Source organism: Maylandia zebra, linkage group LG9 (genome assembly GCF_041146795.1).
Source record: "Maylandia zebra isolate NMK-2024a linkage group LG9, Mzebra_GT3a, whole genome shotgun sequence".
In the NCBI taxonomy this organism is placed as follows: domain Eukaryota; kingdom Metazoa; phylum Chordata; class Actinopteri; order Cichliformes; family Cichlidae; genus Maylandia; species Maylandia zebra.
Window position 1 is genome coordinate 31,488,462 of NC_135175.1, and position 14,327 is coordinate 31,502,788.

The 14,327-nt window shown below is 41.4% G+C and overlaps 1 protein-coding gene across 6 annotated transcripts in view; it reads left to right on the top strand.

The window, feature by feature from the left end:
• The window catches only part of LOC143420343 (uncharacterized), a 30,544-nt gene that overhangs the window by 4,277 nt on the left and 11,940 nt on the right, over nt 1-14,327 (top strand). For 2 of the 6 annotated variants that reach the window (XM_076888341.1, XM_076888343.1), the window contains exon 1: nt 11,531-11,646. The exons of 1 other annotated variant lie outside the window; for it this stretch is intronic. Coding sequence is in view for 2 of the 5 variants with exons in the window: in XM_076888339.1 (XP_076744454.1) it covers nt 4,466-4,501; nt 5,168-6,016; nt 6,342-7,034 (1,578 nt within the window). In the remaining 3 variants the exon portion in view is untranslated. Of the gene's footprint in view, nt 1-855; nt 1,301-4,187; nt 4,502-5,167; nt 6,017-6,341; nt 8,412-11,530; nt 11,647-14,327 lie in introns of those variants that run through there. 3 more of the 6 variants (XR_013100161.1, XM_076888339.1, XM_076888340.1) reach the window with 3 other exon arrangements.

Here is a 14,327-nt window from a genome sequence, read left to right on the forward strand (position 1 = left end):
GGTCATATCGCCCTGCTCTACTTTCATGTGTTACTGTTTAGGCTTAAATTGGTTTGATGTTTGGTGCCTTTTTCTTAATGTAAAAAAACCCCTTAGGTTACAATCAGACATTTTTCTTGCATTTGATTTGATAAATTTTGATCTTTTGATTGATAAACTAAAATGTTATGGGTTTTCACCAGCTGCTTTGTGCTGGAAAAAAAGTTATTTGGACAGAAGATAGCAGAAGGTTTATTGTAATGGTTATTTCTCAGTTATGAACTGCGGTTTACCCCAAGGCAGCTGCCTCGCTCCACTTCTCTATTCAGTTTTCTTTTTTCTTTTTTTTTTCTTTTTTTTTTAAAATGACATCAGAAACAGCAGTATGCGACATTACGTGATGGCAGAGCTTCAGTTCATCCTTTGTCTTTTTTTTTTTTTTTTTTTTTTAATAAATAGGACAGGGGGAATGAATGAGAGAAAGAGGGGGAGAGAAAGAAAGAAAACCAAAGGGGAGAAGAGACGGTGAGAGGGGGGGGGAAGAGAGAGAAAAAAAAAAAAGAACTCCTGGGTCACCTGTATGGAGAAAAAAAAAAACAAACAAAAAAAACAAACAGAGGAGACAGCAAACAACAAAGAACAACATAATAATAGAGAAAACAAAGCACCATCACAATAAACTAGCTAGTCATAGATATCAATATTTACTAAATAATAAACGATATTGTGCAGCACGCAAGATAGACAGCGCACAGTGTGCTTTTGAGGCAGCAGCCAAGAAAGCTTTAGTCCGCGTCTGTGAATACCCATGTGTGCATACCTGTGTGGATCAGCATGCTTGCATTCCAAAGGTTTCTCCATGTAATGATCTGCTAGGGAGTGTGGGGGGGCCACAGCCCCGTCCTCCAGGGTGTGAAGTGGGTATGGAGGAGATCAAAACTCCAGACATCCAGAGGCCCCCAGAACACAAGAGACCATGGAAGACCAACAGAGGGGCAGCCGCGCCACTGTTCCAGTAAGAGCTGAGGAGAGTCCCAGATGAGGGCTCGCCCAGCAGCCGCGGAGCAGAAGTCAGGGGGAGTTGCAGTGACGCGCCCGTGAGCTCCGCCGGCCCCCAGCTGTGCCTGAGTGACCGAGCCCCAGGCCGAGAGGCCGGGGGCACCCCACCTCCAAAGGGGCCCGAGCGAGCCCCAGGCCCCAGGCCCCGACAAGCGGCCGCCAAGGAGTGAGCCGGTGTGTACCCGGACGCCCACCCCCAGATACAAAGAACCACCAACACACCGACACCTGAGGGAGTCCGCCACCGGCAGGGGAAGTGGTGGTGGGTGGAGAACTCTATTCAGTTTTCACTGACGATCTGCAATATGTCTTGGCTTAATCTTGGGTATGCCAATGATTCCACCATGTTTTATTCAGCCAGTGACAATTCTGAATTGACCAACGTGTCACAACAAAATTTGCTGAATGTGTTTGACTGGATAAGTAAAAACAACATGATTTTAAATGTATCTAAATCCAAATCTATGTTAATTAGAAGCAGATTAGTCAACAGCCCACAACTGAGTCTTTCCATAGCCAGTGTTAGAACACGTCACCCAGATGAAACTACTCGGCGTTACCATAAATCACCACCTTTCATGGTCTCAGCACATCGATTGTTTTTAAGAAAATGGGACAAGGCATAGCTATGGCTATGAAATGCTCTTTGTGTATCAGTTCTTCAATTATGAAAGATGTCATTAATACACTAGTAATGTCTCATCTGGAGTATTGTTCAATCATTTGGTCAGCAGCTAATAAGACAGATCTTAACAGACTTCAGTTAGTCCAGAATAAGGCGTCCAGATTAGTGTTAAGATGTTCATACTATAATAATATTGATAAAATGCATAATCAACTTTCTTGGCTTCCTGTACAGACTAAAATATTCTATGGCTTACTTGTATTTAGGGCTGCTCGATTATGGCAAAAATGATAATCACGATTATTTTCACTGAAATTGAGATCTCGATTATTTGACGATATTTATTTAACCCTTGAAGACCTACCATAGAACCAAGTCCGCCAGAGCTTATATTTTTTTTTACATGTTGTAGTGCCATTTGTGGGAGCATTTCAAGTTGCTATACATCAATACAACTGTTATAGCCCATATTTTAATAACATGTATGCATTAAGTCCATAGTAACTACATTAATTGCAAAAAAGTGCAATAAACTACAAATAAAATTGAAAATCGTTTTTGTTTTGTTACATATATTTCTACTTGGAGAAATTTAAGAAGCTTATCCCTCAAAACTTTAAATAAAAAAAAGTTGCAAAAAATAGTTTACAACAGGAAATTTATTTTGAGTGTCTTCATAGTTTTATTTTGGAGATACAGCAATTTTTATATACTGCAGGAAAAACAAAAAACAATCCTATGATGCAAATTTGCAAAGAAAACAGCTTGTGCATCAAAATAAACTATTTAAAGCAGTGCAATTTGAGTTTTAAGCATCCCAGCAACTATTCAGAAAAGTATAGAGTTAAACATGACTTATAAAAACATCAGTATTGGCTTTTAAGGCCTACAAGTAAAAAACTTCATTTTCCGCGAAAATGACATCACTTCCTGTTTTGGGCAGGAAATGACGTACATGCGATAGTTCGCGTTGACGTCTTGTTCAATGTGGGAAGTGTTATGAACAGCTGATTGGATCGGCAAAGCGTGTTTCTGGAATATTCTGTTTTTGTTCCTGCAAGCGCTTTTTATGCAATTTTTGCAAAGCTATATGTGGAAGGAAACCGTGACAGAGGACAAGCTGATGGCATAAGATGTAAGTACAACTCCTCCGGTTTCATATGCAAAAAAAATTATTGCGCTAGCTTACGCGGTTCAGGTTCTACAGGGATTTAACAATAGTTACGCAAAACGGAGCGTGCTGCTCTGACTGGCTTTAAAGGGTTAACAATAACAATGTATTGAATAATGACTTTAAAAAAATAATATAAAATAGTGTGCAAATACTGATAACAGCGCAAATGTTTGCAATATAAAAAATAAATGAAAAATGTAAACATCTATGTTTAGTGAACTTTGCAGTGTTGCTCTGTGGTGCAGCTACGACACCGTAGCAAAGTTTACACACTGTGTCTACTTGATCCACGTCTGACTCCGCGAACCCATAATGTTTCCACACCACTGAAGTTTTATTTTTTTTTACCTCTTTTCAACCAACGGCAGTCACTCTTCTTTCCAAATAAGCTCTGCTTAACTTTCCGAGCTTCCCTCGGTCCTCTTAATTGTTGTGACGTCTGTTCGAAATGCAGAGAAGTGCGCTCGATTTGCCACACGGAGCAGCGCGAGAGTAAAGCACGAGGGAGGTGCTAATAATCGGCTCAGTCATTTTTAATGATCGCTGAAAGCCCAGATCGTAATTGTGATTAAAATGCGATTAATTGAGCAGCCCTACTTGTATTTATAAAGAAAGCAATTCTGTTAAACACACCACATTTATTTCTGCTCAGCTGCAGTATCCAGATGAAATACATAATCATATTACACAGTTTTCAGCAAACTGCAATTTAGTAAATGCTCGAGTTAAAAGTAACTTTTAGAGCAACGTTTAAGTGGAATAAATTGCCTTATAACATTAGAGAATTATTCAAACTATTCAGAACTTCAATGAACACTTAACTATGGAAGCCCGTTTCCGCCACTAAAAAAAAAAAAAAAAGGATCCATAACTCAAAATTTCGAGTTAATTTCTCGAAATTTCGACATATTAACTTGAAATTTCGACATACACTCAACAAAAATATAAACGCAACACCTTTGTTACTGCTCCCATTCCCCATGGGATGGACGTAGAGACCTAAAATTCATTCCAGATACACAATATAACCATCCCTCCCAAACAGTGGTCACAAATCAGTCCAAATGTGTGGTAGTGGGCACATCTGCTATATTGAGATAATCCATCCCACCTCACAGGTGTGCCACATCAGGATGCTGATCTGACATCATGAGTAGTGCACAGGTGTACCTCAGACTGCCCACAACAAAAGGCCACCCTGGAATGTGCAGTTTTGTCTCACAGCAAAATGCCACAGATGCCACAAGCAATGAGGGAGCGTGCAATTGGCATGCTGACAGCAGGAATGTCAACCAGATCTGTCGCCCGTGCATTGAATGTTCATTTCTCAACCATAAGCCGTCTCCACAGGCGTTTCAGAGAATATGGCAGCACATCCAACTGGCCTCACAACCGCAGACCTCATGTAACCACACCAGCCCAGGACCTCCACATCCAGCAGGTTCACCTCCAAGATCGTCTGAGACCAGCCACCCAGACAGCTGCTGGAACAATTGGTTTGCACAACCAAACAATTTCTGCACAAACTGTCAGAAACCGTCTCAGGGATGCTCAACTGCATGCCCGTCGTCCTCATCGGGGTCTTGACCTGACTCCAGCTCGTCGCCGTAACAGACTTGTGTGGGCAAATGCTCACATTCGATGGCGTCTGGCACGTTGGAGAAGTGTGCGCTTCACGGATGAATCATGGTTCACATTGTTCAGGGCAGATGGCAGCTGAGAATGTCCCAGTTCTTGCATGGCCAGCATACTCACCGGACATGTCACCCATTGAGCATGTTCGGGATGTGCTTGACCTGAAATTTGTGTAATGTGCCTGAATGTTATTGATATTATTATTATTATTATTATTATTATTATTGATTGCTTATATTTTAACAATTGTGAAACCTCACTGTGGATGTAAGAGCCAAATTATGTGGATATCTTGAATCCACTTTATTGTATAATATTTTATGTGATAGTATTTGACGGAAGATGAGCAACATCTGTTGTGGAAGCTAATGGGGTTCTTTTTGAATAAACAAATAAACAAACATAGGATTTATTATCACTGAGTGAGTGAGTGAGTGAGTGAGTGTGTGTGTGTACACAATCAGGAGGGATGGGCATGATTTTAGTGTTTGAACAGTCATGAATTATTTTTAACAGCAGGTTGGATGTAATGTGTTAGAACTACCAGCAGGTGGGGATAAGAGACCTTTAAGGTGTTTGGTGCCACACTCCACCTTCAGGTTTAAAACTAGTGTTAATGGAGGGAGTTTGAAGGTTGAGTTTGTTCCACGACTGCATTTCACTCACTGCCTCTGTTTGTATCTCTGTCACTGCAGGACCAACATGGAGCCAGAAGTCAGCGCTCTCAGGAGGCCGACAAATCTCACAGAAGAAAGGGAGAGAAAACATACACCTGTGACGAGTGTGGGAAGGATTTTACTTTGAAGGCTAATCTAAAACAGCATCAGGTCGTCCACAGTGGAGAGAGACCGTTCAGCTGTGACTTGTGTGGAAAGTCTTTTTCCTGGAAGGAATCCCTAAAACAACACCAACTCATCCACAGTGGAGTTAAAGCGTACAGCTGTGATCAGTGTGGCAGAGCTTTTACTCACAGTAGCAGCTTACAGAAGCATCTAGTCACCCACTCTGGAATTAAGCCATACAGCTGTGACGAGTGTGGGAAGGAGTTTGCTAGGAAGGATAAACTAAAACAGCATCAGGTCATCCACACTGGAGAGAGACCGTTCAGCTGTGAGTTGTGTGGAAAGTCTTTTTCCTTGAAGCGTTACCTAAAAGGACACCATCTCATCCACAGTGGAGTTAAAGCGTACAGCTGTGATCAGTGTGGCAGAGCTTTTACTCACAGTAGCAACTTACAGAATCATCTAGTTACCCACTCTGGAATTAAGGCATACAGCTGTGACATCTGTGGAAAAACTTTCAGCCAGAGAGGGAAACGAAATATACACCTACGCATTCACACCAGACATGATGTGTACTGCTGTGAACAGTGTGGCAAAGAGTTTATAACACACACACAGTTACAACAACACATGTTTATCCACACTGAGGAGAGACCTTATAAATGTGACCTGTGTGAGAAGACTTTTAAATCTCCACATTACCTGAGACTACACCAACAGATCCACACCAGAAAGAGACTCAACAAGTGCAGTTACTGTGAGGTATGTATTTATATTGTTATCTTGTCATTTTAGCCTGACTGTTTGGAACAACTCTGCTCATTAAACTGTGTTAGCATGTTAGCAATTCTACTGCATGGAAAAGCAGCTCTGAGTGATTATTCAGATTTTCATGTCAGTTATGATTTTAGTATTACTGTAGTATTATGATGGTAGTATTGTAGTTATTGCAGCCCAGTAAACTGAGTGTGTTAACTGAAACAGTCAAATGTAATTGGACGTCTGCAGAGATGCTCTTTATTTCAGGCGACGTTCAGGATAAAAGTGTTGAAGGACTGACTTACACTGTCTTTGTGTCTTTGTTTAGAAGCAGAGCGACACAGATGGATCCAGTTCTCAACCCTGTCATCACCGTGGTGGTGGGAAAGACTTTCGTTGTGACCTTTGTGGAAAAACTTTCAGTCAGCAAGCCACCCTAAAAACACATCAACGTAGACACACTGGAGATAAACTGAAATACTGCAAAGAATGTGGGAGAAGCTTCACCACATCAGGTGCATTAAAACGACATGAACTGATTCACAGTGGGGTTAAAAAGCACCTCTGTGATCAGTGTGGGTCATCCTTCACCACTGCATGTAAGCTTAAAACACACAAACGAGTCCACACAGGAGAGAAACCATACAAGTGCAGACACTGTGACAAAAGCTTCTCAGATTCAGGTAATCGTTACTATCATGAACGTGCACACATGGAAGGAAACTACAGCTGTGACCAGTGTGACAAGAGCTTCAGGAATCTCAGTTCATACTCCAAACACAAACGATCCCACGTTACTAATAAACTGTTTCACTGTTACCAATGTGCCCAAACATTCACCTCATTGTCTGCTCTGTGCAAACATCAGCGTGATCACTCAGGGCTGGAATCACTCCCATCACTGGATCACAGTGAATCTGAAGAGACAGAAAGATCCTCTGGTTTCAGTGTCAGACTCAAAAAGCTTGAGATCAGGCTCCACAGAGTTCAGATAGAATCATTTAAACTTGTGTTGAACTGAACTGGTTGCTGGGCTGAACTTCTACATAATACAGATTTACATGGGATCTTATTTTCTGTCGTTTTACTGAGTCAGTTTTGTCCTTTTTTCTCTGTCCTGGTTTTGCTCGTCTGTAAATAATTGAAACTCAGTCAAATAGTTCATTGTTCTCCAGCAAAACGTTTTGGAAACTCATGTTTAACCTTTAAACTCTGACATGTTTTAGCACACAAGGCTTCATCGGGAAGTTCACTCATGATTGGACCATGAGAATAAAGGTTTTTAGTTCTTTCAAAGAGAGTCTTGGAGGTGTTTGATGTTTTTGTTTTTTCTACAGAAAGGAAGAAACTATTTTTCTTGCTTTATGTAGTGTGGAAGTTTTTAATGTTTCTTTCATCTGTGATGTTCTTGAATGTGTTGACATGAAGATGGTACAAATAAACTGTCCTTTTAGTTTTAGCTCCTAATTTATTCATTATTTATGGATGTAGCACAGCAGCAGTGTCTTGATTAACACATGGAGGGCTCGGGATCTGATGGTAAATAATGTTTTGTGTCCTTGTACACATCATACAGCTCAGCTGTTCCACAGATGTCAGGTTTACACAGTGGGATGGTTTGTAAGAACACAGCTCTCCTGTGGATAAATCCTTACTCTTAGCCTCAGGACCGCACACAGTCCCAGCAGGTTTGGTCAGAAGATTTATCCCTTATACCAAAACGTCACCGAGTCTCCTGGTTGAACTGGCTGCATGCATCTCTGAATGTAAATTGGTGCACTATTAATAGATCACTCTTGAACGGTATCGTCACCCTAATTTGCCCACTTAGTAAATCTCACTCATGGCCAAGAAATTGAAATAAATCTTGTTTCCCTGCTGGATAGTGATCCACTGTAACTCTGCTCCTCCTTCCTGTTTAGGATTTCTGTGGCTGAAGTAAAATTCCCTCCATCCATCACTTATCCCAGCTAACCCAAAGTGAAATAAAGTTTTGCTCATCTTAACAAAGCATTACAATAATGGGCATTACCAATGCAAACTGAATAATACAGAAGATGAAAGAAGAGACTTTGATCAGTTAATAAAGCTCATGATCTTGATTCATTGTGGCTGCTACACAGATACTTCTGGGTCACTTCTCTCAGTTAGGAACCTTCCTCACCAAACTGACTGTTGGACCACACCCCTGGTTTCATGAGAAATTGTTTCAGCCATGATTTCTCTTCCTGTATTTCAGAGTAAAGACTGAAGTGACAAATGGAAACATGTTTAAAAAACGCAATGTGGGAAAGACATTGAGGTCTTTAGAAGTTACCCTGGGTTTTTCTGTCACCCTGCTAGATGTTACACACCTTGTTATTGGACTGATTTCTAAATTAAATGTGACGTAATATTTGCTCTTGGTTTGTTTCTCCTGTACAGAACCTTGCAGTACAACAGAAACCTAAAAACATTATTTGTAGTTGTTATTCTTAGTTGTTCTGCTGCCTAAATACCACAGGGTGTAATTATGAAGTTATTGAGCTGCACATACTTTACGACCTGCTTAAGTTCGAGGTCACAGCGTCTGTAGAGCAGCTGAAACATAATGAAGTCTACAAGGTTAAAGTTTTATCTTCACTTGTTGTTCTCTCTGCTGCTTGGTTTGATGGATCTGAGAGCTTTTGTTTTTATTACTGTTATTATAATTATCATTAATATCTTTAAAAGCTTTAAAATAGTGTTTGTGTTTGAAAAAATGGATTTAAGAATTGAACAGAAACATCTGTCCTTCTGAAAATCGCCCAAAGGCACGGAGACAAACTCAAAGGATGCAACCTGTAACTTTCTCTTCCTTCATGTCAGCACCATCATCGATTATTTATAGTAAATGCATATAGCAACAGTAACACTTTAGTTTGGATTTCATGATTTCTGTAATTGGAAAATATTATTTTGTTTAAAGACAGAAGTGACCGCATAGTTACAACATTAAAGTGAAATATTTAATAGTCTAATAACAGATTATGTGTTGAAGCTGTCGTTTCAGGAGGAGAGAAGCTGCAGAGAGGCGTGTAAGACTGCAACTCTGCTTCCTGGTCCCAGCTCTGGATAGTCATATTTTAGGGGGTTTAATAAATGTGTCCATATTTCTAGAAATGAGAGCTGCTCCATCCAAAGTGGGATGGATGCCGTCTCTCCTAACAAGACCAGGTTTCCTCCAGAAGGTTTGCCAATTATCTATGAAGCCCACATCGTTTCTTGGACACCACTCAGACAGCCAGCAACTTAAGGAGAACATGTGGCTAAACATGTCACTCCTGGGCTGTATCCCAAAGGCTGCTCGAAATGCGGCCCTCAAATGTTTCCTTCATTTCCCTGAATTTTAAAGATGTGTCGGTGTAGACTTCGTGGCCCAACATATCCCAGATTGCATAGCGCGGCGGTGGATGTGGATAATTTTGCCGAAAAAAACGGTGGAAGCTGAGCGGCCAAAGAGTAAACGTTTAAAAGTAAGTACTGTTATGATGTCTCAACAGGACCTGGAAAAACTAGTCCATGCATTCATCTTTAGTAGGCTTGATTACTGTAACAGCATCTTTACAGGTCTACCTAAAAAATCAGTCAGACAACTGCAGCTCATTCAGAACTCTGCTGCTCGAGTCCTCACTAAGACCAAAAAAGTGGACCACACCAGTCCAGCTCTGAGGTCTTTACTCTGGCTGCCTGTCCGTCAGAGGATAGACTTTGAAGTTCTGATGCTGGTCTATAAAGCTCTGAATGGTTTAGGACCAAAATACTAGTGATGGTGATATAAAGCCTCGTGATGAACTGAAGCTTTCCATCCAACTGGTCGACTCATGGTTCGAAGCATTGTGATGATTCATTTGCTCTACTTCGCCATCAAGTGGACGATTCAAGTGAAACAAGCTCTGTGATTATAATGATGTGACGTGTAAACCGCTAAACTGAATAAATAAATTGTTTTCATGATTATTTATCCCGAATATTGTCTCAGTATGTCTGATACAAAAGAGAAAGTGGAACCTATCAGGACAGAGTTTTGGTATGATTGTGTAACTGTTAGAGCTGGGTATCGTCACTGATTTCTAGAATCGATTCGATCCGATCTGGGTAAATTTTTCCTCAGACAGTCAGAAATGTTATAATTCAGATCACGGATCAGTACATTTCCATAATTTTATATCTATAAAAAGAAAGATGACATTTGCGAGACTTTATCAAAGGTGTAAGCATCACAGCAGATGCCTTTGTATCAAAGTAGCTGAGGCTAAAACAGAAAAATGATTTTATAAAAATATTTTTCAGTAGATCAAAAACGAAAGAAAACCATTAATCAACATATGAACATTACCTGATGCTGCTGAAGTGAAGCAGAGAAAAGTTACAGAGGTTTAGAGACACGGCTAAGCGTTTTGCATTTTGCATAATTTTAAAAAGTTTACATTTGTTCAGTAGCCTACTGAACAGCAGAAATTAGGTTTTCTTTTTGGAAGTAAGTAAAAGGGAAAAAAAACAGCGACCGACAGCGCTGTAAACAACGGTAGACTTGTGCATAACAAGCAAGCGAATAATGCAGAAAACTGATTTTTAGACGGGAAACTGTTCTTGGAGTACAGAGAGAGACCACGAGCTGTGCATGAAGTGTGATTTTATCGTGGTGGAAGCAAAATAGCAAAAGTCAGAGGGAATTCATGGCTATGTTTATGTGAAGCGTAGTTTGGATCTTCTTTTGCTGCTGGTTCAGTCAATATTGTTTGGAGAGGTAAAACCTACAGCTTCAGAATCAGCGCAAAAAGGGCGTAAAACACAAGGCCCGCCGACAGATCAGAACCAGCGAGCTGTCGGATTTCGGCCCTAACCGTGTCCGTGCCGTCGGGTGAGAAAGGCCACATCTCACTGATTCTGATGTGTCGGCGGGTCCGCGCTTTGTGTTTACGTCTTTGTGCATAATAGCCTACGTGTATCTGCTGTCATTTACTGTTTTAGCTGTTTGGTGGTTGTTGAAATTTAGTGAGGTTTAACCTGAGATTCTGGCGTTTGGGGCAAAATAAATTTATATTAAAAATCGATTCAGGATTTTAATGAATCAATATCACGTTATCCAAGCTAGAATCGATTTTAATCGATAATCAAAACCCACCCCTAGTAACTGTGTAATCATGCTTATGTACATCTGGATAATGACACAAACTTGTGGCGCTCCACTTTTTAATAAACTAAAAGACATTATAGGATCTGTAGTGTTGTTTATTTATATTATGGTACTTATCAGTTGTGATATTTATTACTGTGTGCATACTTTATTAGAAGAGAAAAAAAATCTCTTCCTTGCTGGTTCCATCGAAGAAGAAATGCTCAAGTAACTATGTAGCACGTAGGTAATCCAATTCCACAACACAGCGTGATGAGGGAATCAGCTGTGTTTTGCTGCCCATTTTATTTCGAATCTGGCGCGAACCGGCGAGCCAGTTCCTGAATCAGTCACGTGGTACGGACTGCCCACGAGGCCTCGAACGTCACTGCATACGTAATCAAAGCGAGCCTCGATACGCGCTTCATAAAAATTCCCCCGAGATTACTCGACACGCTTCGAAGCTTCGACACATCACTACCTCTCACATCTAAAGGTAAGTGTCAAGGTAACTTTGAACTGTTCAGTCAATCTTGAGTTTATCGAAGTTTTCTGAAGGACGCTTTCTGTTGCTCTCTGTGAGAGAAGACCGTTAAAGGCGAGGCTCTCCAGAGTGTAGCAAAACAGGAAACCACAGCTGTGTGTGTGTAATGCTGGGCTTATGCTGGGCTTACACTGTGCGATTTTTGGCCCATTTTGAGCCGATTTTTGAGTCGTGCGACCGTTTTGGCGATCGGCCCGATTTTGGCCTTCGTCGTGCATCGCGTAGTATACGTGGGCTAATGCTGGGCAGACACTGCGATTTTTTTCAGTCGCGCGATTCAGCTCCTACTCAAACTGTACGTTGACTCGCAGGGGTTAGAAGTTCATAGGTCACGGTGCAGGGTCTCACACTATACGGCCCGATGCTCTGATGCGACCTGAGTGCTCACACTGTGCGTCCATAAAATGAAGGTTATAACGGAAATTCTGTCGCTCGCTCTCCCTCTCTGTCTTTCACTCACACAAACACACCACCACCATCAACTTTGCTAAATTGCTAATGAAAAACATTGATCAGGCAGCTGTGATTGAGCAGCAGTGTAGATCCAACTATTTTCACGGTTGTTGTGGTCGTGATAATTTTGTGAGGCCACATCGAAAAGGCTCGGATGAGCTTTCCAAAGTTCTACAAGTTGTGCTCCCATCGCTTGTGTCCAGATCACACATGTGCTGTGCCGTCTTTTTCGCTGACATTTGTGTTTGCGCGTGCGCAGTGTGACAAACTGCAGTGACACCCTGGTCAGTTCTTCTTTCATTGACTGAAGGGTACCAACAATTTTGTCCACGTCTACGGCGCTACTCCCTCGGACCGAGAAACCCCTCTCTCTCGGGTCTGGGTGACGGTATTGCTCTTGAGCTCATGTAGAGCACACTGTCCTTGCTAGAGACAGATGAAGGCGGATTCCTCTTCACTCAAGTCTTCCTCCGACAGCTGGCTTTACCAATTCACTGTTGCTGGCTGCAAAGGGTTACTACTCACTTGCAGGAGTGGCCGCAACCACTGGCAATAAGCTGCTCTTTATAGAGGACTCATGCTCAGGGAGACGTTTTCTGGTCCACCCTCTCTCCCAGAAGAGCCCCAGGAACGCTTGTGTCATCTTTGCATACCTCCACAATTACATATTGTTTAGTCTTTAAAAAAGAAATTGAGGTTTTCCGTGTACCACCAGAGAGAGACTAAGTACTACTAGTGGTATGTGTACCACAGTTTGAGAACCACTGTTCTAAACCATGCTGTGAAACTCCTGGGGACCACCCCTTAAGGGTGAGATTAAAAGTATATGTGTATGACTGAGGGGCTGCCCCTCAGATCTGCTCTGGGAGAAACATAAGAATGTAGAAGAGGTGAAGGGAGTGTGTTTTTAAAAAAACAAAACAAACAAATACGTTCGATAAAGTGCTTTCGGTTCGGTATGCATATGTATCGAACAATACAAAATCTTTTATTTGTTTTATCAACTTTTCTTCCAACGATGCTGTGTGTTGAGCGCTCAGTAGATCTGTGTTCGATTACCCCGCCTAGGCTGCACTGTCGAGTGCAGATCCACTGAGCGCAGCGCAAGCTAGCAAGACAGAAGCCAAGCTCGTTGCAATATGGCAACTGCCTCAACGCTACCCGAAATTGAACCTCCCCCACCTTCATTCAGATCTGGCGTTTGAAACTATCGTGATGTTCATGTGAAGCATGACCCTGATGGTAAGCGCGTCATGGACAAAAGTAAAACAGTATGTCCGATGTGCCACGCAATGCTCAATTGGTGGGAACTAGTGCGTTATCGCCGTTAGCTCGTTAACATGTTGATGCCGTCCAGCCCCACGCACACGATCCATGGTAACTCGTTAAGGGAGATTTGCAGCGTTATGGCGTTAACGTCATTTTAACGAGTTTAACGCTGACAGCACTAGTGGGAACACAACGAATATGACTACACATTTATGCCGACATCATCCTAGTGCAAAGATAAGTGGAAGCAGACAAAAACAACAAGCACGCATGCCACAAACGTTACCAGAGTCATTTAGGCAGCCGTTAGCACATGATTCTCCTTATGGGGACCTGATATGTTTAATATGCTGCTGAGAGTATAGCCCAGAAGAAGCGTATAGAATAGCTTTTATTTTGGAAAGAGCCATTTCTCTGTAATAAACTCTCTTTTCCAAAGATGAGTGATTCCTCAATCAGATTTATTTATTTATTTTTGTTGTTTCATCAACATTAAATTTAAAAACTGTACTTTTGAGTTAAAATATATATTTATAATGTTAATAAATGACTAATTAAAAAGGCATGAACTTTTTTTTTTTGTATCGAAAAAATATCGAACCGTGACACCAAAGTATCGAACAGAACTGAACTGTGAATTTTGTGTATCGTTGCACCCCTAGTTGGAGGTAAAAGTGCTATAATGAAAAACGTTTCAAGAAAATGTAAAATAAATGTATTCCAGGATAAAACACAGCTGTCTTTGTCTTAACGCTGCAAATCGGTGTGTCGGCCCACTGGGCATTTGATTCTAATAACAGGCCTCAGTCTCTCCTGCTACTGGTCTGCATACTGCTAAATTTGGTATCCGTGCTCAAACCTTTTGTGTCTGTTTGCACACCTCGGGAAGCAAAAATTTGTTGAACATATGA